Source organism: Aethalodelphis obliquidens, unplaced genomic scaffold, assembly GCF_003676395.1.
Source record: "Aethalodelphis obliquidens isolate GAN/ISIS:26980383/991018 unplaced genomic scaffold, ASM367639v1 scaffold20, whole genome shotgun sequence".
NCBI lineage: Eukaryota > Metazoa > Chordata > Mammalia > Artiodactyla > Delphinidae > Aethalodelphis > Aethalodelphis obliquidens.
The window spans coordinates 1256169-1277569 of NW_020837964.1; the positions used below are offsets into that span (position 1 = coordinate 1256169).

A 21401-nucleotide genomic window follows, 5' to 3' on the forward strand; every position below is an offset into this window, starting at 1 on the left:
GCTCCTCCGCCTCCGCGCAGACGCCGCCGCCGCCGCTCGGCTCTTCTCAATGGAACCTGCGGGCAGCGCGCGGCGAACCGGGCGGCCTCGGCCCGGGCGCTCGGGGCGTGCGGGCGGGGCGTCCGCGTCACGGCGCCGCGCCTCCGGACCCGCCCCCACCGCTGGCCCCGCCCCCAGCGCCGCGGCCTCGCCCCGCCTGCACAGAGTTGGCCCGCCCCCGGGCGGATCTTGTTACCTCGCGGCCCCGGCCCCGCCCCGCCCCGCCGCCCTGGCCCGCCCCTGGACTGGCCCTGTTTCCTCGCCGCAATGGCCCCGCCCCGCCTTCTGGCCCCGCCCCCAGAGAGCTGAACCCGCCCCCGGCCCTGGGTAGACCTGTGGCCTCCTCGACTACTCCTTCGGCCCTGCCGCTTTGTCCCCAGACCCGGCTCAGACTCGGCGACCCAAGGCATCCCGCCGCCCCGCGTCCGGCCGGGTTCCAGACCTCCCTGGACCCGCCTCCTCGGCGCAGCTGCAGCTCCGCCCCCCAGCCTGACCTGACCTGGTTCGGTTCCTGGACACCGAAGCCCCGCCCAGACCACGCCCCCAAACCATGGCTCCGACCTCCACCGCCCATGACTCCGCCCCCCGCTCTGTAACTCCGCCTCCAGGGCCTCGGTCCCGCCCAGAACCTCTGGGCTCTGCGACCACCCTCCTCGGCCCGCGGGATGGGGGACGGTGAGGGCCGGGTCAGGAAGCCCGAGGCCTTGACGCTCCACATTGCCTTGGACCAGATTTGGGGTTTGGAGCCGGCTCTGACAGGGTGGGGCTTCTGCCCAAGGCTGTGGTGGAAGAGCGGCATCCCTGGGGTTCGCTACCTCCGGTGGCTGCAGCCCCAAGTGGAGAGTGGGGGACTTCGGGTCCCCCTCCCTTGGGCTCAGATATGGCTGGAGATCGGGGGCGGGGGTGGTGTGGAAACCAGCGGCCTGTGCCTGCTCCCCCCGCAGCTGCCCCCAGGCGTTGACCCTCTGGGCCTCTCCTCCCCCGGCCGTGCCTCTAAAGGGCGCCCCTGCTGGAGGCCCAGGAAGAAGACCCTTCGCGGGCTGAGAGAACCCCTAAGCCCCCTCCCCGCCTGGAACAGTCAGAAGGGAGCGAGGTCAGTACTGCCTGTTCCAGCCATGGAAACGGAGACCGAGCCTTCTGTTCTTTGGGATATGTTCATGGGATCCCAGAGGCCCCCCATTTTCCAGGGAGGCTCAAAGTCATACACCATTAGAGTTGCCCCTGGGGGCTCAAGTGTATTCTTTTAACATTCTTGGCCTGCATTTGGTGCCTACCCCCACCCCCCATATTCACAAGAAATAGGAAGTTAGCAGGGCCCAGGGGCTAATGGGAAGACCTTTGCAAACAGGACACCTGGATGCCTGTCCAGAAAGCTGGGCCCACCCATCTGATGGCATCAGATAATCATCACAACTGTCACATATGGAGGCTGGCTAGGTACTGAGTACTCTGCCCGTGAGACCCCCCCTCATTCTGACTCCTGTTACCTTTGCCCCTGCCCCACGGAAGAGGAAAAGGTTGCCCTCAGAACCTGGGCACTCTCCCCTGCCCTACCGCTGCTCCCAGGAGGGCAGGAGATTGGCAGGCAGGGCAGAAGGTTGAGGTCTACCCCAGGACCTGCCACTGCCAGTGGACAGAGAAGAACACTAAGGCCGGGAGGCCAAGAGACCTGTCCGGGGTCACGTGCTCACCAGCTCTTCCCACTCCAGGGCCAAGGGGTACAGCCTTCCTAGAGTTACCCGGTGCTGCACCCCTCCCCTGGGGAGCATGGGGCCCATGGATGGCTGGTTCACTCGGCCCAGGGCTCCCACATGTTTATCAACTGGACAAGGGGCCCCACCTGTCTGGGTTTCTCATTGGGCCTGCTGCCTTCCCCAAAGGGGGCCTCTTTACAGGATGGGAACCTCAGTCAGGCAGTCAGGGGGATTCCTGGAGGAGGTGGCCGCGGGCTGGAGCTGTGCTGGGTTTGAGGCTCCATGCATAGCAAGTGACGCCCAGGTTGGTGCTGCTGGAATGCCTGGAGGTCTGTGTCGAGGAGGGTTCTGAGGGTCAGCAGGTGGAGGAGAATCACGATCAATTAGTGATGTCTGTCTAGGGTGCAGGAGGAAAAGAGTGGCAGGACTTTGGCCACTTCAGGTTCTGAGAGGAGAGACAACCCCAGTTGCCCAGGGACTTAGAGGCAGAGGCAGGTCCTGCTGACCAGGATCCACTAAATCATTCTCAGGGCTCAGTGAAAAATGAACACGTGGGGCCCCTTGTTCGAAAATTAAGAATTTCCAAGCAGCAACAGAAGAGCCTTAAGCCAAGTGCAGGGCTCTGTGCACCTGCGCGGGTCAAGTGCCCATCAAACGCCATGACAGGGGACTTCCCAGGTGGTGCAGTGGTTAAGAATCCGCCTGCAAACGCAGGGGACACGAGTTCGAGCCCTGGTCTGGGAAGATCCCACATGCTGCGGAGCAACTAAGCCCGTGCGCCACAACTCCTGAGCCCGTGAGCCGCAACTACTGAAGCCTGCGCGCCTAGAGCCCATGCTCCACAACAAGAGAAGCCACTGCAATGAGAAGCCCGCGCAACGCGACGAAGAGTAGCCCCCGCTCTCCGCAACCAGAGAAGCCCTGCGCGCAGCAACGGAGACCCAACGCACCCAAAATTAAAAATAAATAAATTTATAAAAAACAAACAAACAAAAAACCCCGCCATGACAGCCCTGACCCAGGCCCGTGATGTTTCTGGGGCACTTGGCTTCCATGCTTTGCCCCCTCTGTCTGCCCTGCACGGGGATATTATTATCGCCACCGTACAGATGAGGAAACTCCAGCTTGCTTGTGACCGATGGCGGTGTCACAGGACCTCGCTCACACAGGCCACTATACCCTCAGGGGAGGTCTGTTGATACGGACGATAAACTGAGGAAAGAGGAGCAAGAAATGCTGTGGAAAGGCAGGCCCGGCTCAGCCCAGAGCAGGAGCGACCGCCTCTGCCTGGGGAAATCAAGGAAGGCTAACTGGAGGAGGTGCCATCTCTGTGGAGTTTTGCAGAGATCCCTGCTCAGATGGGAGAGGGTTCCATCTGGCCACCTGCATCCCCTGTGGGAGTGCCAAGATTCACATCCAAACGTCACTGGTGGAGAAAACAGAACTGCATTCAGTCCACTTGGGGGTTGGCAACACCCACTATGGAGCTGAGAAGGGCTTGGCGTGGAGCTGGGCTGCCCTGACCACGGCCTGGATGTTTCCTGCTTTGCTGGATTTCAAGGTCTAATAGTCTGGAGGCCTCTCGGGAAGGCTCCAAGGTTGTCTGGGCCTAGGGAAGTCTCCTGGGGATGGCTCTAGGGGCGATGTCATTGTCGGCATCACCAGTCTTTTCCGAGCCCTTCTTCTGGGCTGGTTCACGGTCTCTCGTGATGTCCTTGACCACCTCTGGTGGTCACCCAGGCAGAAGGTGGCAGAGCTGGGCCTAGGACACAGCTTCCAAGGCTGTCGCGGTGGTGATGAAGATGCTGAGGTTCAGAGTGGCCCTGCAGCTCAGAAGTGGTGACCCCAGGCAGTCGCACTCCAGAGCCCGGGTTCTTAACCCTGGCTGTGCCCCAGGAGAACTGGGTTTGAACCCTGGCTCTGCCACATTGGAGGCTGCGACCCTGAGCAAGTCCTGAAGCAGTGAGGTCCTTGGCTTCCTCATTTGCCAGTGGGGGTGGGGGGCATGACCCTCAGGGCTCCCCTAGCCTTGGTGCCACAGTGGCTCTGGGCTCACGTCTGCTCCACCGCTGCCCTCTGCCCTGTGGGGTGGCAACCGTGGGCCTGGCTCTGCTGACGGGCATGCTCCCTGCTGCCCCGACCCAGTAGGACTACCCGGGGCCGGGCAGTGGCTGCCGGTGGGGAGGGGGCTGACTGTGGCGCCTCCCACATCCCAGCTTCTGCACTGGTTGCTAGGTGATGACCAAGCGAACCACAGAATGTTCTAGACACTTAAGCTGGACACCGAATGATGAAGACTGTTCAGGAGAGAGTGGTGGCAGAAGGGCGTTCTCAGCTGAGGGAAAGGCTGGGAGGGCTGGACAGACCGTGGGGAGCGCGTCCCAAGCCCAGGTCAGGTGAGGGGCCTCTGATGGCCAGGCCACACCGTGAGCCCTCTTTCTGCTTCACTATGCCCCCAGTGTCCCTGACTTCACCTCCGTATAGCTCTGAGAGGCCCTGTGGGGACACTGTTGTCAGCCCAACCCCCGCTCCAAGCTTCCCTTACCTACCACCCTGACCACTACCGGATCCCCACAGCCACTCCTGGCCCCACTACAGGCTGAAGCCAGCCGGGCCTTCCGTTAAGCGAATGATAACCTCAGGCCCTGCCCTGCCCTTACCTTCTCCTCTGACCCTCCCTGAATGTGGGTCCCGGTGGCCTGTGGCCACAGGGCCCTTGCACAAGCTGTCCCTGCTACCCGGTGCACCCTTCCCTCCCACTGCCTGGCCCCCCACCCTTCCTCAGGGAGCTCCTGACTGCTCCTCTCTGGTCCAGCTTGCAGGGCCCAGGTGCCTTTTCTGTGGTACTCAGCACGCTGTTACCTTACGCTTGCTGTGGTATGAGTGAGTTGTGGACGGTTCCTCAGTGCCAGGGCCCGTGCTGAGCACCGTCTGCTCCCAACAGCTCTCTGAAGAAGGGATGGTTAGAATTCCCATTTGCCAGACAAGGAAACTGAGGCTCAGAGAAGTGAAGTCACCCCCCCAAGGCCACACAGCAGGTTAGCAGCAGAGCAGGAGTCTCCCTAGGAAACCCACGCCTGCTGCTCCAGAATGGGCCCTGGTGGCTGCGCTGGGGGGAAGGGGACCCAGGCCTCGCTCCCACCGCTGCTGGTCAGCCCAAGGCCCTGGAGCCGCTGGGCTGTTGTGCCAGGGGCCCTCACCGATGCTTGTCAACACCGGCTCTGTGAAGGGTTTAATTAACTTCCTGTTTCAAGGGGGTATAATGAGTCCTAAGCACCACGTGACTCCATAGGGAGGTCAAATGGCAGCAAGGATGTCAAAATAAATTAAGTTAGGGATCAGAGGCGGCCTGCAGGAGGGGCAGGGGAGAAGCCGGGTGATGCCAGTGACAACTGGATGCCGCCTGGGCCACCCTGCGGGGAGGGGAGGTGTACGGGGCGGTGGGCTGCTGCCCGGGCTGCCCCCGTGGTGGCTCGGACTGGCTCTGGCCTGGGAGATGGGCTCAGGTGGTCCCTGTTTGATATCCACCGCCCACCCCTCAGACATCTTGGGGGAGCAGAGACGGGGGAACGAGTCTGGTCTCCTCCTGGCTCAGCAGTCCTCTCTGAAACCAGCACCTCTAACAAGCTGCACCCTCTGAGAGCCCGGGACGCAAAGGTTCTTGCCGGGAAACTGTCCTCTGGTATTAGTGAGATCCACCCCTTCATGCAGCTGCCCAGGTGTGGCCCATTTACCAGCCAGGCGCAGACAGGAAAGATTATCTGGACATTTCCCAACCAAGAGAGCGGGGGTCACGTGGGTTACATCACCAGATAGGAAGCACACACTTCCTCGTTCGCCCTCCTTCCTTCCTTCCCCCTCCCCCTCCCCTTCCCCCCTCCCCCCACAGACGTGGATTGCGCTCCCATACTGGGCACTGGAGGTACAACTGTGAACAGCACACAGGACGCGTCACTCAGGGTCCAGCGGCAGGACAATAGCCAGGATTAAGGAGTGGGCTGTGGGGCACATCAGGTCTAAGTACAGCGGGCTGGGGCCTGGGGCAATGGGGGTGCAGCTGGCATCTTAGCATGTGGTTAGGGAGGCCACAGAGAAGAGGTGCCACCTGAGCAAAGACCTCAAGGAGGGGAGGGAGGGAGGGAGCCAGGTGGACAGCGGAGGGACAGCGTCCGGGCAAAGCCAGTGAGCCCCAGCACTTAGCCCTCGGAGGGAGCCCCGAGTGTCAGGGCCCATTTAAATAGGCAGGAAGGGACTTCCCTGGTGGTGCAGGGGTTAAGAATCCGCCTGCCAATGCAGGGCACACGGGTTCAAGCCCTGGTCCGGGAAGATCCCACACGCCACAGAGCAACTAAGCCCGTGCGCCACGTCTACCGAGCCTGCGCTCTAGAGCCCGCGAGCCACAACTACTGAACCTGCGAGCCACAACTGCTGAAGCCCGCGCGCCTAGAGCCCATGCTCCGCAACAAGAGAAGCCACCGCAATGAGAAGCCCGCGCATCGCAACGAAGAGTAGCCCCCGCGCAGCAACTAGAGAAAAACCCGCGCACAGCAACGAAGACCCAATGCAGCCAAAAATAAATAAATAAGTTTATAAAAAAAAAAAAAAGGAAAACTGAGGCCCAGAGGGCTGGTGACGAGCCTGGTGTCTCTGCCCCTGGTGGGCGCCCTCCTGCCTGGGCCCAGAGGGCTGGTGACGAGCCTGGTGTCTCTGCCCCTGGTGGCCGCCCTCCTGCCTGGGCCCCAGCAACGGCCCTGGGTCTCTCGGCAGCTGAGACCGAGGCGTGGTGTGTTCAGGCCCAGCTAAGCCCTGGGCCCCGGGAGGGCCATCTGCATCCTCTCTCTGCCTGGGGCTCCGGGGAGGAGGCCGGTGGCCTTGAGTTGCAGCCCACAAGGCCATGCCAGCCGGTCAGCAAGGTAGACATTACCCTGTGGGAAGGGGCTGTGGCCTTGAGCTCCCAGGCGGGCAGAAAGGAGCAATGCCCCGAAGCCTCAGCACGGCCATAGCATTGGGACCTCGGGCCACTGCCCACCCACCAGGCAGGCAGAGACACGGGGTCTGGGGAGACACAGCCTCAGGCTCAATCCTAGAGCCCACCCGCGGCACGATCGCAGGTGACGTGGACGGGACCCACGGCTTCCAACTCCTGTCCCCGCACGGGAGGTGCTAGGATGGACCCCGGTGACGAGGATCCAGCCCTTCCCTGGAGGCCCTTTGCGCCTCTGAGGCCTTCTCTGTGGGACCCTGCACATGCGGATTCTTCCACCTGTGTGAGTGTGGCCGTCTACACGCTCTCCCTGGGAGACCGGATTCTCTGAGCCTAGGGAAGCCCACTTTAATGACATTCTCCAGCAGGGTCCCGGCGAATGTGCCCTCTGGCCACGCGGGCAAGCCTCCCCCTTTATGGGGCCTGGGGATGGAGCCTGGCCTGCCCGCTCCACCACCAGCCGTCTCCCTCCTGCTGCCCTGTCCGCCGAGTTCTGGCAGACCCCCACCCGCTCCCCCCGCCCGTCCCCTCCACCTGGCCCTCCTTACCTGGTCCCAGGCACCATCTTCTCTCCTGCCCTGTCTCCAGGCTGGGGGCCGAGGGGTGGTCGGGGTCAGGCTTTGGGACCTGGGAGGGTGCAGTTGTATGATACAGCGCTCATGTGACCTTGCTACTGACCCTCTGTCTCCCCAGCCCCCTGCCCAGTGCAGGGCAGCCCCGGGGGACCCTGCAGTCTCAGGGTGAGGGGCACTCCGGCCTCCCAGGTGGGGAAGCCAGGCCCAGGGGTCTCTGCCCGAGGCCAGTGAGGGCAGTGGGGTCTGGGCTCCGCTTTCTCAGGGGATCAGGGAGCCATGGCCCCTGCACAGGCCTATACCCACCTGGCCCCTCTCCCACCCTGTCCGGCCCCCTCCCTCGGCTCACGTGGGGCCCTTCGGGATGCCCACCCCGGACACCTCGAGGGTTGGGTCCCACGGATGTGCCCCACAGTCACTCACGTGGTTGTGTGTGGGTGTGTGTGTGCGAAGCCGTGGAGGACTGCACCCCCGTGTGAAGTGTGTGTCTCCGGGCCCGTCGGTGGGGATGGGGGTGCCCAGTGTACCTGTGATGTGTGAATGTGGGGCTTGGAGGCCGGTGCCCACTGAGGCCCGGCAGCCGAGCTGCCCCTTCCCCGCTGAGCCGGCGAATGCTGCCACCTGCTGGCCAGGTTGGCGCTGTCCACGCCACGGGGCTTGCGGCTGCGGGGTGGGCTCAGGGTCCAGCAGGGTGGGTTTTGCTCAGGTCCAGCTCTGAGAAGACTAGAGCTGCGGGGGTCCCCGACGTGGTGAGCCTCAGCACCCGAGGGCGCGGAGCGCCCGGCTCGCCCCAGCCCCGGATTCACAGTCTGGGGCAGGGCCTGGACGCCCTGTCATGTTTCTGGGGATGCAGACGCCGGCCCCAGGCCGCCCGAGGCGTGGTGAGCCGATGGCGGGGGGCACTCAGTGCCGTGGACCCAGCCGGCCCACGGGCATCCACCACCAAGTCCCCAGATAGCCTCTCCCCGACGCAGCTCCAGCTCCACCCACGGAAAGCGCAACTCCCAGCCTGCACCACTTGGTAAGCCGCTGGCTAGTTCCCGGCCCACGGTAGGGGTGGAAATGGAGGCAGCCCACCTGGGCGGGGGACTTGGTGGGAGCGGCTGAGACCGAGAGAGAGGACAGGGCAGGGCGTCCCTGGCGGAGGGAATGGCAGGGCCGGGGCCTGGCAGGACAAGGGGGAGTGCGTAGGGCGTGGGGGGTGGGGGGTGGCGTGGGCTCGGCAGTCTCGGGTCACGTGCAGGATCCCTCCCTGTGGAAGGGCTTGGCGAGGCCCCCCCACCCCCGGCCCGACATGTGTTGTTTGAGGCCTGCTCTGAGAGACCCCCGTGTCCAGGCAGCTGTCAGGGGCAGGATGGGATCAGGGCTGGTGCCCGACTCTGGACGGGCCCTGCCTGCCATCCGGGTGCTTGTCCCGGACACGGGGGTCTTCAGGACACGTGGGCCCCAGGGGTCTGAGCCTGCGGTGGGAGTGTGATCCCTCCTGCTGCCTTTGCTGCCCTCTGGGTCCCCTAACCCAGCTGTGCTAGTGCCTTCCTGAGAGGGTCCCGCCCAGCACTAAGGCACTGTCTGCACCGTGTCAACAAGTCTGGGGGCTGGTGGGACCACCCTATGGCTGGGGCAGCTCTGCAGGGCCAGGTGGCCCTGGGACAGGACGGACGAAGCGGCGGCTTGGGGAGGCAGGCAGGGTGGGGCTGGCGGGAGGACAGAGGCCACAGAGGAGGTGCCCCGTGAAAACAGTGGACATATATTTGACAGCGTGGATGCGCTAAGATGTTACAACCTCAGAGCCCCCGGGTTTATCCATCAGCACTACAGAGGCACTCTGAGCGGCACACGTACCTTCTACAAAGGCAGCACGGGCCTGATTTGGTTTCTTTCGAAATATCAAAATTAAAACTTTTGACATACACATTGCACCCAAGGCTAAAATGAAGAAACAGAACAAAACAAACCGCAAACCTCAGAGACACCTAAGAACAGGAGGAAGCCTCTCCCTGCCTCCTGCCCCCGCAAAGACACGATTCTGTAGAAAGGACACGCGAGCCAGCCCCTGGGTCGTGCCAGCGCGTGAGCTGCCCGTGGGGCTGGAGCCTCCCACCGACGGCCGGGAGCCAGCGAAGGGCTTCTCAGGCCACTGGTGCCTCGGGCCGCCCGGGGGGCACGTTGCGCCTCCTGGCCCGACCCCACCCCCCAGGTAAAACAAATCAGGGAAGCCTGTATTCACATTACGACGTGAAAATAGCACCAGGATCTTCAGAGTAAAACTGCTGATACTTGCAGCAGAGAGGTCCACGTAGAAGGAAGGCTCTAGAGAGGGCAACTGCAGAGGCCGGGCTGGGGGTAGTGCAGGTGGGGAGGGAGGACCAGGGGTCAAGGTGCACTGGAGACCGGCGCTTCCGTCAGTGGCACGGACAGTGGCCGGCACGACCCTGTGGTCAGAGAAGGCCTGTTGTGCTCGGGGGTGGTGGTGGTGCGGGGGGCGCCGGGCAGCTCACGGATGGCTCTTCTGCCCCCATCTGATTTCTAGGGTCGCTTTGGAATTCCAGCAACAGCAGCAACGACACTAAGACGGAGGCTGCCGCCACACGACCGGCGGCTGCCTCAACTTACTTCCTGCTAGACGACACAGGTGGGGCGCCCTGTGCAAACCTTTAGAGCGAGGGGTTCCCTGGCGTACCGGGCCTTGGCTGCGGGGCACACGGGGCTGGGGTGGGTGTGAGTGGCTTTCTCTTTAACGTCCTGGTACTGAGAAAACAGCTGCATGGTCTCAAAGAGGCTGCAGCTGGCCTGCCCCTCGCCCTCACCTTCCAGCTAGAAAGGGATTGCTGTCCACCCCAGGCCCTGTTCAAGGCATCAGAGTCGCAGGTCTAACACCAAAGTCTGAGTATCTGCACGCTACGGCAGGTGGGTTAAGATGTGGCCACCCGGTAAACTCTTGGAGGACTGGAGCTCCTCAGCATAGACCGGGTCCCCCGTTTGCCAGTCCGTCCCCAGCCCCACTCCCGGCACGCGCTGGCTCCTATAAATTACTCGGAAGCATCCTTTTTTAACGGGATCTTGAAGCTGGTTAGTCTCTGCCCAAAAAGTTGGCTGAGGAGGTGGCTCTGGGACTCGGCTGTCCGGCAGGCCCGGGAGTTGGGGGGTTCAGCACCGAGGACAGCCCCGCCCCTCCTGGGGGGCCTATGCAGGGGTTTGGCCTGGGGGAGGGCCTTGCCCAGCGCCTCCTTGCCACGCCTGCTGCTCCCTTGGGTGTGGCCGGGCTCCCCCTTCCGCGGCTCTGAGGGCTGGGGCAGTGTCCCGTTCTGGCTACTGGCCTTGGGCTTGGCAGGGAGCACGCGGCTGGGAGTCGCCTGCTTTCGCGGGGCCCGGGGGGGTTTGTCAGGGACCGCGGGGCCTCTCCCTAGGCTCCCCACGGCTTCATTCCTGGTTGGCCCCGGCGCCCGGCCCTTCCTCTTCTTCTCACTGCTGTCCCCGTCCTCCCTGGGGCCCAGGCTCCCTCGCGGCCCCTGGTCACTGGCTTCCCTTGGTCCCTTGGGGTAGCCCTTGGCTGGGGCTCGAGGGGGGGCCTTGTCTGGGGCAGGGCCCTGGCCCGGGCCGTTGGGCTTGGCTGGGGTGGTGGCTGTCTCACTTTGGAGCTGCCCGCTGGCCGGCTGGGGCTGGCTGCCGCCTGCTGCCTTGGTGCCCTGCCGGGGGCCTCCAGCGCCCTGGGAGCCGGGGCCCGGCTTGACTTTGAGGGTGGTGGGCTTTGGCTTGTCCTCAGTGCCATGGGGGAGCTCTGTGGGCACTGGGCTGGGCACCGCCTTCTTCAGTTGTACTGGGAACTTGGGTGCTTTGCTGGCGGTGGACGAGGCTGACCTGTCCCTGGACGAGCTCTGGCAGCCCCCGGGCTTGTTGGCACTGCCTCTGAGGGAGGGGCCTCCTGCACCCCCGGCAGGCGCCACGTGACACGTGGACACCTGCTTCTCCTTCCAGAGCAGAGAGGGGGCCTCTGGGTGATGGTCAGGGGCACATTTGCCAGGGGCGCTTGGGGTCCTGTGTTTCCCTGAGAGCGGGCCAGCTGCCCTCTTTTCCTCTGCGTCTTGGCCTCTGGCCCCCGGCTGGGGCAGAGAGCCCCCCAAGGGGAGAGCCTGCTGGAGGAAGCACCCAGGGCTGCCTGGGGAAGCCTCGTCCTCGGAGCTCTCCAGGGCCTGGTCCGGCTCGTGGCCATCTGTGCCATCAGCCGAGGCCGCCGGGAAAGGAGACAGAGACGGCGGCAGGAGCACCTGGAGGGCAGAGGGCAGATCGCCGCCACCGACCGGGTGGCCCGCGGGGTCTGTGGGCCTCTCTGGGGTCCCGGGCTGCCCTGCTGTGGTGCTGGGAGCTGCCTCCGGGCAGGGCTGGGGCAGGGCTGGGAGGGACCGCTCGCTCAGGGTGGGGCCGCTGTCCCGGGACAGAGGCCCGTCCACGCCGGACCCGGGGGGGCTGCTGGACGTGGCCACCCTGCGCCGTTTGCTGGGAAGCGAGCCCTCTCGGGCCAAGGCCTTGTGCCCGGGGGCGCCGGGCCTCCGCACGCCGCGGAAGGTGAAGGGCTGCTGCCCCCTCCTCCGGTGTTTGTCCATGTGCCGGTCGAACTGTTCCTTTTTGGCAAAGGTGTAGTTGCAGGAGCTGCAGACGAAGGACCTCTTGCTGATGTGCGTGACGTTGGCGCAAAGCTCGCAGGCGTACAGCGGGGTGTGCTGCAGCTCCAGCTCCCCGCTCAGCCCGTGCTCGCCGCCCAGGTGCACGCGCAGCTCCTGGTGCTCGGGGTACACCCGCGGGCACTGGGGGCACAGGTAGACGCGCTGCGGGCTGTGCACCGCCAGGTGGCGCTGCAGCTTGAACGGCTTGGGGAACCGCTTCCCGCAGTGGTGGCAGTCGCGGGCGGGGTCCTTGCAGTCCCGGTGCACCGGGACGGCTGGGGGCGGGGACTCGCTGTGCGAACGGCCGTCGGGGGACAAGTCGCCGGGCGGGGCGGGGTTCACGCAGGCTGACGGGCTGCCCTGGGCCGAGGCGCTGTCCGGGTCTGAGCCGTTGGCGCGGGCCTTGGGTCTTCGTCTCTCCCCCGGGAATTCCTTCTCAGCTCCCACATCCGCCCCTGCCTCCTCCGCGGGGCCCCCGCCTGCCTTGCCGCCGATGGAGCGCTTGCCCCGGTGGGGTTTGGAGACCTGTCCCACGATGCCGCTCAGGAAGCGCGTGGCCACGCCGTCCCCCTCCCAACATCCGGGCAGGTTCCCCAGGGACCTCCGCGCCTGCCCCTTGCGGGCGAAGCGCACAGCGTGCTCTCGCAGGTGCTCGTTGTACATCCAGACGCCGGCGACCTCCCGCCGGCACATGCCGCAGGCCCACAGCCCGGCCTTGCTCTGCACGTGCTTCTCCTGTAGGTGCTCCCTCAGCAGCTCGCGGGAGCCGAACCTGCGCTCCACGCACATGTAACAGGTGGGGGGCGGCGAGGGGCTGTGGGCCAGCTTGTGGAGGTCCAGCTCTCCCAGGCCGTGGAAGCGCTGAAAGCACACCCGGCACTTGTAGGACGCCCTCCTGGCCTTGGTGGGCCGGCCTCCGCCTGGGGCCCTTCTTGCCCCGGCCGCCCCCTCTGTCCTGCTTAGTGGGCCCTGGGAACTGGCCGTGGCCTTGAAGTCCAAGAAGCTGGTGCCGGGGAGACCCGCGGGGTCTTCGCAGGGTCCTAGGAAGCACAGGTCCTGCACCTGCAGATCCGCGGCGCTCCCGGGGACGCCACACTCGTGGTGCTCTCGCTCTAGGTTGGGGGGCTCGGGGCTCGCGCCTCCCGGAGAAGAGGTGGCCCCGTCGGCGGGGGCCTGCAGCTCCAGGCCTCGCCAAGCTGCCGGGACCATGTGCAGCTCAGGGATGCTTTCTGACGGGTGGTCCTCGGCGCAGCAGGGGTCCGCCTCCGCGTGGGGCTCCAGGGCCCACAGGCTGGGGCCCATGGCCCAGGGGTCAATGCCAGGCACCTTGCTGCTGAGGAAGCCCTCCAGGAGGAAGGACTCGGGCAGACCCGCAGCCTCGTCACCCCACGGGTCCTCGTGGGACAGGCAGAGCGAGCCAGAGTCACTGAGGTCTGTGGGCAGGCGGAAGGAGGACAGAGTGGCACTGCCCCCTGCCCGGCTGCTGGGCGCGGGCTGGGGAGGTGGCTTCGACTTTTTACAGCGCTTCCCATAGACACGGGGGTTCTTCTTCCGAACCAAGCGGTCTCCCAGGGGGAAGAGCTGGGAAAAGGAGGCCTCATCATCAAACAAGCTCAGGGGGTCTCCGAGATTCGGGCTGGGGGCTTCAGGGGCGGTGCTCTCCTGCCCCCGGACCCCCTCTCCTGGACTGTGCAGGGGGTCCCGCAGGCAACTGCTGACGGTGCCGCCTGCTTCAGCACCACGAGTCTCGGGAGGGCCCTGGGGGTCCCAGGGGGCCTCGTGCCCCTCCCGGACACCTTGCCCTGCTCTGCTCTCGGCCACTCTGCTGTCCCCTGCAGGTTTATCCCCAGCTGCCCTCGACGGCTCTCTGCAGATGCCAGACATCCTGGTCTCTCGGGGTCCCCCGCACCCCCTTGCCGAGGCTGCTTTCCGCCCCGCTGGCCCTTCTGGCCCAGGAGGTGCCCCCTCCACCATCCCTGGACAGGCCACCCGATCCCCGGGAGGCTTCTGTGCAGGCGTCTCCTCCAGGTCCGTGGCGACGAGGGGTGGCTGCGGGGCCTCGGTCTCCTGCTCTGCCTCTGGTGAGAGGCGGCGGCTCGGGAGAGCTGGGCGGCTGGCAATGGCAGCCGATGGGTTCCAGCCTCTTCTCCCTGAAATCACATCTGCGGGGCCCTGGAGACCGCTCTCCTCCCGGAACCTTCTCGCTCTTGGCTTTCTCGCCCTCTTGCTGGCTTTCCCCTCTGACTCGCTGGGGAAGTCTGCGGGCGGCCTGCCCCGCCTCTGGCCCCCGCCTCTCTTTGTCTGTTTGGAATGGGACTCATCCCTCTCCAGCTGGTCCTGTCTGCTGGGCTCTGCAGGCCTCACGTCCACCCCTTGCTTGACCGTGTCTGGGGGATGTGGTTCCCAGCGAGGGGGACAGCCCGGTGCTCCCGGAAGGCTGAGCCCCCGCCTAAGTCCCCTGGACATCCCGGGACCCAGGGCACCCTCAGGGGCCACAGAGCCGCGAGCAGGGCTTAGCCTCCCGGCCTGGCGGGGGTCTCCCGCCAGGCGCCTCGGTCGCTCCTTCCCCGGCGCCCCGCGGCTCTTCCTTCCCGGTGGGTGGCACGTCCGGGGAGCAGGTGGGGCCGCTGGGCTCGGCTGGGAGGCAGTAGCCCTGTGCAGCCCGTGCTTCCTGGCTCTGTGGCGGCTCAGGCCCGGCCCAGAGCGGAAGGAGGCCGAGCAGACCTCACAGGTCACGGGCTGCCTGCTGGGGGCTCCGCCCCTCCAGTGGCCGTTCTCAGTGAACACTGGCTTCTTTTTAAAGCCACGAGGCTTCTGTCTGGGGTCCTGGGGACTGAGGGGATCCCCCTGGGGTCTCTGGTGGAGGGTGTCCCCGAGGCTTTGCGGGGAGCGTGGCCTGGAGTCGCTGGCTGTGCCGCTCGGAGTTGTGGTTCTGCCTGGGTGGGGCTCTGTGGAAGGGCAGGTGACCCTCAGAGCCCTGGTGCCGGCTTCGGAGGCGTCTGTAACGGCAGGGCGCCCAGCCTCGGGCATCTCTAGGCCCTCCTGTTCCTGGAGGCTGGCCTCTGCCTCACCTTCCTGGCAGGCGTGGGGATCTGGCCCCACGGCCCCCTGTGTGGAAGGGTCAGTGGGCACAGCGGTGACACCGTGGCTTTCCCTGTTGCCTGCGGGTTCTGAGGAGGGGCCCTTGGGCACCCCATCGGGGTGGGTGCTGGACAGGGCTCCCCTGGGGTCTGGCCACTCGGCCCTGGGGCCTCTGACTGCCCCCAGGCCACCAGTGGTAGGGATGCCGGACAGGGCAGCGGCCGTGATGGTCACTCTCGGGGAGGTGGCCCTCGCTGGGGGGGGAGGGGTGGCACAGGCAGGAGCTTCCCTGGGTCTCTCCTTTCTGGAACCCTCTAGGGTCCTTGCCACACGACCTCCAGGGCAGTCCCCTCCACGGGCGGGAGTGAAGGCACCGACGAAGCTGGGCTCCTCAGGAGGGTCTTCCCGGGGGCCACAGTCCCCCCGGAGAGGGTGGCGAGCTGGGCCTTCCGTGGGGCCGCAGGGATCAGGGGTGGCTGCAGAGGTGGGCGAGGGGGTGTGGCTGGCCGGGTCCCTGGTTGGGGGCACTGGGCTCTCGCCAGTGAACAGCAGATGCTTCTGAAGGCCTGGGCCAGCTACTGCCTCTGGAGTCTGGTCCTCGGGCCCATCTCCTGTGTTGGCTGCTGCCAAGGCTGGGACTGAAGACTCCGCCTCAGAGTAGGCGGGGCCTGGGGTGGCCCGTGCCCCATCCCGAAGGCCCAGGGCCGCCCCGCTTCGCTGGAGCTGCCCGGCTGGCTGGGCCGGCCGCCCCGGCCTCCCCCGGTCATCTGGCTGCGGTTGGCTGGCTCCAGCTTGGCCCTCGGGCTTCTCGGCCTGGCCGTGTGAGCCCGGATGTCCACCTCCCTCTGGCCCCAGCTGGCGTCCGGCCACAGCAGGGACGCCCCCCGGGAAGCCTTGGGCGGGGCTGCAGGCCATCTTCCCACCTTCCACACTCTCCTCTCCCGGATCTGAGGGGTCGCTGTGCTGAGGGCTCCGGGTGTCATCAGGCGGGGGCCCCTGTGAGCCCCGGGTGTCATCTTCTCTCTCGGCCGCTCTGGCCACCAGGAGCTGGAGTTGATGAAGGGGGCTCGAGGCTGGATCCTGGGGCCTCCTGCCAGGGCTGGGGTCGGGCACAGAGGCACGACTTGGGGAGGCCCCCGCTGGTACAAACCCCTCATTACCCTCAGGGCCAGGGCCCCCTGCTACAGGGGACAGGAGCCTTGCTCCTCCTGGCCCACCTGTGCTGCTCACAGAGTGTCCCTTGGGGGCACTGTTGTGACTGGCCCCAGAATGTGGGGTGGCACCCAGGGGCAGAAGCTCGGCCCCCCGAAATGCCAAACCAGGTGCAAGAGGAGCAACAGGGCCGCCGAACGCTTCCAGCTCTGAGGGGTCTCGGCAGGGCCCAGGTGCCCTGTGGGATCCCGGGGAACGCCCCCCTCTCCGTGGGCAGAGAAAGAGCAGGGGGAGGTCTTGGCTGTGCTGTGTTCTGGCGGCCCTGTTACCCCTGGGAAGTGAAGGCTCAGGGCTTGGGCTGCACTTCGCTAAACTCCCCATGTCCCATGGGGGCTCTGGTAAACAGACTTCTGGGTGGGCCCCGGGGAGCCCCGTCTTGGAGACCCCGGCTTTCTGCACTGGCCGGAAACTGAGGCTGGCCCCAGTGGGCCTGAAAGGACCCCCAGGAACCACGTCCTTGTGGGCGCTGGGGGCCAGGGCTGCTTCTCCAGGGTGGAACAAGGGCCACTCCTCCTGGGGGCCCCCTGGAGTGCCCCCCGTGGTGGCCACAGCTGTTTCTGCCCCCTCCAGGAGTGGACTCAGTTCCCCGGGACTGGCGACGCTGGCTCCGCACGGCTCTCCCGGGCCGTCCTGTGCGCCTTTGCTTTGCAGCTGACTCTCCAGTTCGCTGACCAGCCTTTTGATCTCGAGCTCCTCCTCTGACAGGTCACCGCTACAAGTGGTGCTACATTTGATAACCTTGCCGGGCAAAGTGGGGAGGCTGGTGGCCACAGTCCCTTCACTGGGACACCTCTGACTGAATGCCTTTTCCCCTGAGAGGCTGGGAGAAGGGCGCAGATGGCCAGGCGGCACAGGGGACACTTCCTCCAGCAGGGACCAGCCCATCTTGGGCAGAAACGAGGGGTACGGCGGGTCTAGCTGAGGTTTCCTCGGGGGAGGGGCAGCACACGCACGTGGCACCTGGGTGTCCCCGTTCCTAGAGAGGCTGCTGTAGGCTGGCGGCTCGAAGCCGTGCCCGGGCAGCCCCGAGAAAAGGGCCGCGCGCTCCAAGGCCGGCGGCGGTTCAGCTTTGCCTGGGCCCGTGACGACTGTGTAGGGTGGGCTCCTGGGCGGCCTGGGGTCTTGGGAACTGGCGTCCTCGCCACCCTGGCAGAGGCCTGCCCTGATGGCCGGTGGGCTGTCTGGGGCTGAGGACTGAGAGCCCAGGTCTTTGTGGAAACAGCCAGCCAGGTCTTTGGGTCTGAGGAACAATCCGCTGGGAGGGCTGCTGTAGGGCTGCGGCCCCTTTTTGGCGGCTGGAAGCCCCGCGGAACCTCCAAGACCAGGGGTCTTCAAAACGAGGGTCCTGGGCTCGGGGTGGGCCGTGTCGGCTGCGTTAGCAACGGGCACCAGTGACTCTCCTGGCGGGGAGGCAGGGGGCTCCGAGCACCGGGGGGCACCCAGCGGGGGCGAGCTCGCGCGGGGCGGCACTGCGTCCTCCTTGCGGAGCTGTGGTCGCTCTGGGGTTGGGGGGCAGGGGTCTCCTCCCCCACGGGTGGCTGGAGAGGAGCTCAGAGCCTCTCTGTGAAGTTCTGTGGCCTCGGGGGGACGGTCTTCAGCGATTTCAGGGCTCGCGGTGTCTCGGGGGAAGTCCAGAGAGGGGTGGCTTTCCTCTGGGGTCTCGGCGCCCGTGAGACCCTGCAGGAGGCGCTGGGGGCCTCTCTCCTCAGGGCCCACTCCAGCCTCTGAGCCGTGCGACGGGCCCTGGGCCTCGGGACTCTTGATGGGACCCGGCCACGGCCTGCCCGGCTCCTCTGGGCCCGGGGAGCCCCCAGGCCTCACGGCCTCCTGCCTCACGGCCTTCCTGGGCTTCTGCTGCTGCCCGTCCTCTCTGGGACCCGGGGCCACGTCCACTTCCTTCCTCTTCTCGCCCCGGCGCCATTGCCGGCCGCTGGGGCGGGGCCGGCCTCTGGGGCGTGAGCCTCGCAGCCGCGGGCCAACCTCCTCCTCAGACTCAGAGGCGCCGTCGCAGTCGGGGGGCCCGCCGTCCACGGTGCCCGGGGCTGGGCCGTGCTTGCCCGCCCGGTTCTTCTGCTGCACGATCTTGTGGATGAGCTCCTTGCTCCAGGTGCCGCCCCGCGGCCGCCTCCGCCTGCAATCCTGGCCGGGGGACAGTCGGAGGCGCCTGGAGCTCCGGGTCTCCACCAGGAGGGCCCGTCCCCCCGGGTCCGCGTGGCTCTTGGGGGCCTGGGTTCTGAGGTCCCGCGGGCGGGACAGGGCCGGCTCAGCCCGGCCTTTCCTCCTCGGCCTCAGGCGGCTGGCCCTGGAGCCCCTGCCCGGCCTCTTGGCGGTGCTTACCGTGTCCAGCTCTTTCCGGAACAACTTAAACCGCTTTCCTCTTCTCTGCTGGCCGGCCAGGCCGGCCCCGTCTGCCTCTGAGGGCACTGGGCCCAGGGAGCGGGTTTTGGGCCTGGGGCCGGCCGGGGAGCCCGTGTCGCCAGGCCGGGTCGGCTGGGGCTCCAGCGGGGCAGCCACCACCGGGAGCGGGAGCTGGGCTTTGTTCTCTGGCGTTGCCCCCAGCCTGGTCTTGGGGGGCTGCCCGGTGGCGGGGCCCCGGGGGCCGGAAGGTTCCTCGTCAGTGAAGACGTCGATGAAGCTGCTGTCGATCTCAGGGTTGTCTGACTGGTACTCCAGGCCGTTGAGCGCCTCCGTGATGAGGCTGTCCAGCTTGGCGGCGTCGTCCAGGTCCAGGTCCCCCGCAGGCAGTGGGAAGGGGGCGGCGGCCGGGCTGGGCAGGAAGCTCATCCTCAGGGGGTCATCTCTGCCATCAGGCCGGACGTCCCCACCCAGCAGGAAGGGCGCTGTCCTGGTGTGGCTGAGTGGGCTCGGGGTCCCGCTGGCCGGTGCTTTGGGGGCAGCCAGTGCAGAGGGGGTGACGGGGGGTGTGGGGAACCCGGGGGGCTGCTGGTGGCCATCCTTGGCCCTGGCCGGCAGCAGGCTGCAGAACTGCCGGTGCCCCAGGAAGGCGGCTAGGCTGCTGTAGTTCCGGTCACACTGCCGACAGGTGAGCAGCACGTCCAGCTGGTCCAGGCTGGCGCTGCTGAGGGGGAAGTGGTGGGCAGAGTAGGGGGGCGGCTCCTGGGGGAAGCCCTCCAGGCCCACGCTGCCCACCTCGAGCCCCGAGCTAGGGAACGGGGGCTCCTCCAGCCCCTCTGTGGGGAAAGGGAAGGCCTTGACTGGCTCCGGCTGGTAGTGGATGGGGAGGGCGTGCGAGGGCTCGGGGGACGGGAAGGGGCTGCCGGTGTCCTGGGGGTGCGTGGGTGGGTGGAAGAAGGCGGACGGCCCGAGCGGCGCGGGGAGCTGGCCCTCATCCGAGCTGGGGTTGGCTGGGCTGCTGGACAGAGGGGACAGCGACGAACAGGTGCTGCTGGCCGTGTGGGTGGCCGGCGAGGGCAGGGGGGACTCGCTGGGGGAGGCTCCCACCACCCTGGGCGGGGGCGGGCCGGGGGGGCCCCGGGGGGAGGCCTGGGGCTGGGCCGCCCCGAAGAAGGGCAGCTGGGCTCCAGGGTCCTTCAGCCCGTTGTAGGCGAACAGCCCAGGGGAGCCACTGCTGTGCTGGCCCGGGCTGTTTCTCAGGACCGCCAGTTTCTCGCCCGGCCCGGGCGTCTTCCCTGCGGCAGCAGCCAGGGCTCCCTGGCTGCCCCCCTGCCACTCGGGGACTTCCGGGGGGAAAGGCAGCTGGTTCAGCATCTCCATCTGGTGGGGGCCGGGGCCGGCAGCCGGGAGCACCTGGGGCCAGGGCAGCGGGGGGCTCTGGGGGAGGCTGAGCTGCTGGCCTGGACCAGGCTGGGCTTCGAAGAATGCGCTCCTGGTAGTGGCCAGGGGGCCCAGGGGAGGCGTGGGGTAAGGGGCTGGGGCGGGGTCCCAGAGCGGGGGCAGTCTGGCGGCGGGGGGCCCGGAGGCAGTCAGCTCCGTGTCCCGAGGCCCTGGGCTGGCGCCCACCCCGCTGGCTCCGGGGCTTCCATACGCCTGCCCGGGAAACTGCCTCTGGGCCAGCGAGTTTGGGGGCCCCCTGGGGCTCCCCAGCCCATCGTGGGCCGAAGGCGGTCTCTCAGGGAGCACTTTGGTCATGCTCTCGTGCAAACTGTCCCGGAAGGTGGCCGTGCTCTCCGAGAAGGGGCTGGGGGCCGGGCGAGCAGCGCCAGGGGGAGGGAGCGCACCACCAAGGTCGCTGGGGGCGTTGAGGCCGCCTGGCCGGCCGGGGTAGCAGGGCGGGGCTGGGGGGCCCGAGCGGGCGGGCAGGGGGTAGGCTGGGCCCGTGCCCACCGGCTCCTCGGGCCACGCTCCCCGAGGCTGGTGGAAGGCGAACACCAGCGTCCTCTCGGCGAACTCGGGCCCGGCCGCGTCCTCGGGGAAGGCTTTCGGGCCGGCTCCGTGCAGCTCTGGGAAGGGGTACTGGAAGGCAACCACCCCGGGGCTGCCGCCTTCGGGAAAGGGCTCCGGCTCAGCGGGCGGCACCCCGAAACTAGCACCTGGGAAGCTGTTCTCAGCCGTGGGAGGCCAGGCGTCGGCCCTGCTGGCCTGGAATTCCACGTAGGAGGCCGGCCGGCAGGGGCTGGCGCCGCTGCTCTGGGGGGCCCTGAGGGGCGGGGGCCCAGGGGTGGCGCTCGGTGAGGTATAGTTGGTGGAGGTAAAGCTGGAGGGGGTCTCCTGGAAGCACTTTTGGAAGCTGAGCTCTTCCGGGCCAGGCGAGGCCTCAGCCCTGGGGGGGCCGGGCCTGAGACGGGCTCTGGTTCCTTGGCCCCGGGAGGCCTCGGCCTCTGGGGGCCGGGGGGCCTCTTGCTGCAGGCCCTCAGGGGTCTTCTCGTCCAGGGCGGGTTTGGGCCTGGAGCTGGCGATGCTCAGACCGTAGAGCTGCTGGGGGCCGCTGTCCAGCCTGCTCGCCCGCCGTGTGCGAGCCTGCACCAGGTTCCTCCCTGCTGGGGCCTGGGGGCTGCTTCCCTTCCCAGGGGCGCTGCTCAGGGACTGGGCTCTGGGGAGTGGGGCCTTGGGCCCCGCCTTCCCAGCCTGCCGCACCTGGGCCTCAGGGCTGTCCATGGCTTGGGCCCCGCTGCCCGTGGTCTTGGCGGTCCTGTTGGCTGGGGCACTGACCTCACTGGGAGGTTGCAGGGGGCCCCCC

General features: G+C 66.9%; 1 protein-coding gene across 1 annotated transcript in view; it reads right to left on the reverse strand.

The window, feature by feature from the left end:
* Positions 1–8752: 8752 nt before the first annotated feature.
* The window catches only part of ZNF469 (zinc finger protein 469), a 50885-nt gene continuing 38236 nt past the window's right edge, over positions 8753–21401 (reverse strand). Inside the window, 1 exon segment of the mRNA XM_027119008.1 lies at positions 8753–21400. Coding sequence (XP_026974809.1) covers positions 10319–21400 — 11082 coding nt within the window. The 3' untranslated portion in view covers positions 8753–10318.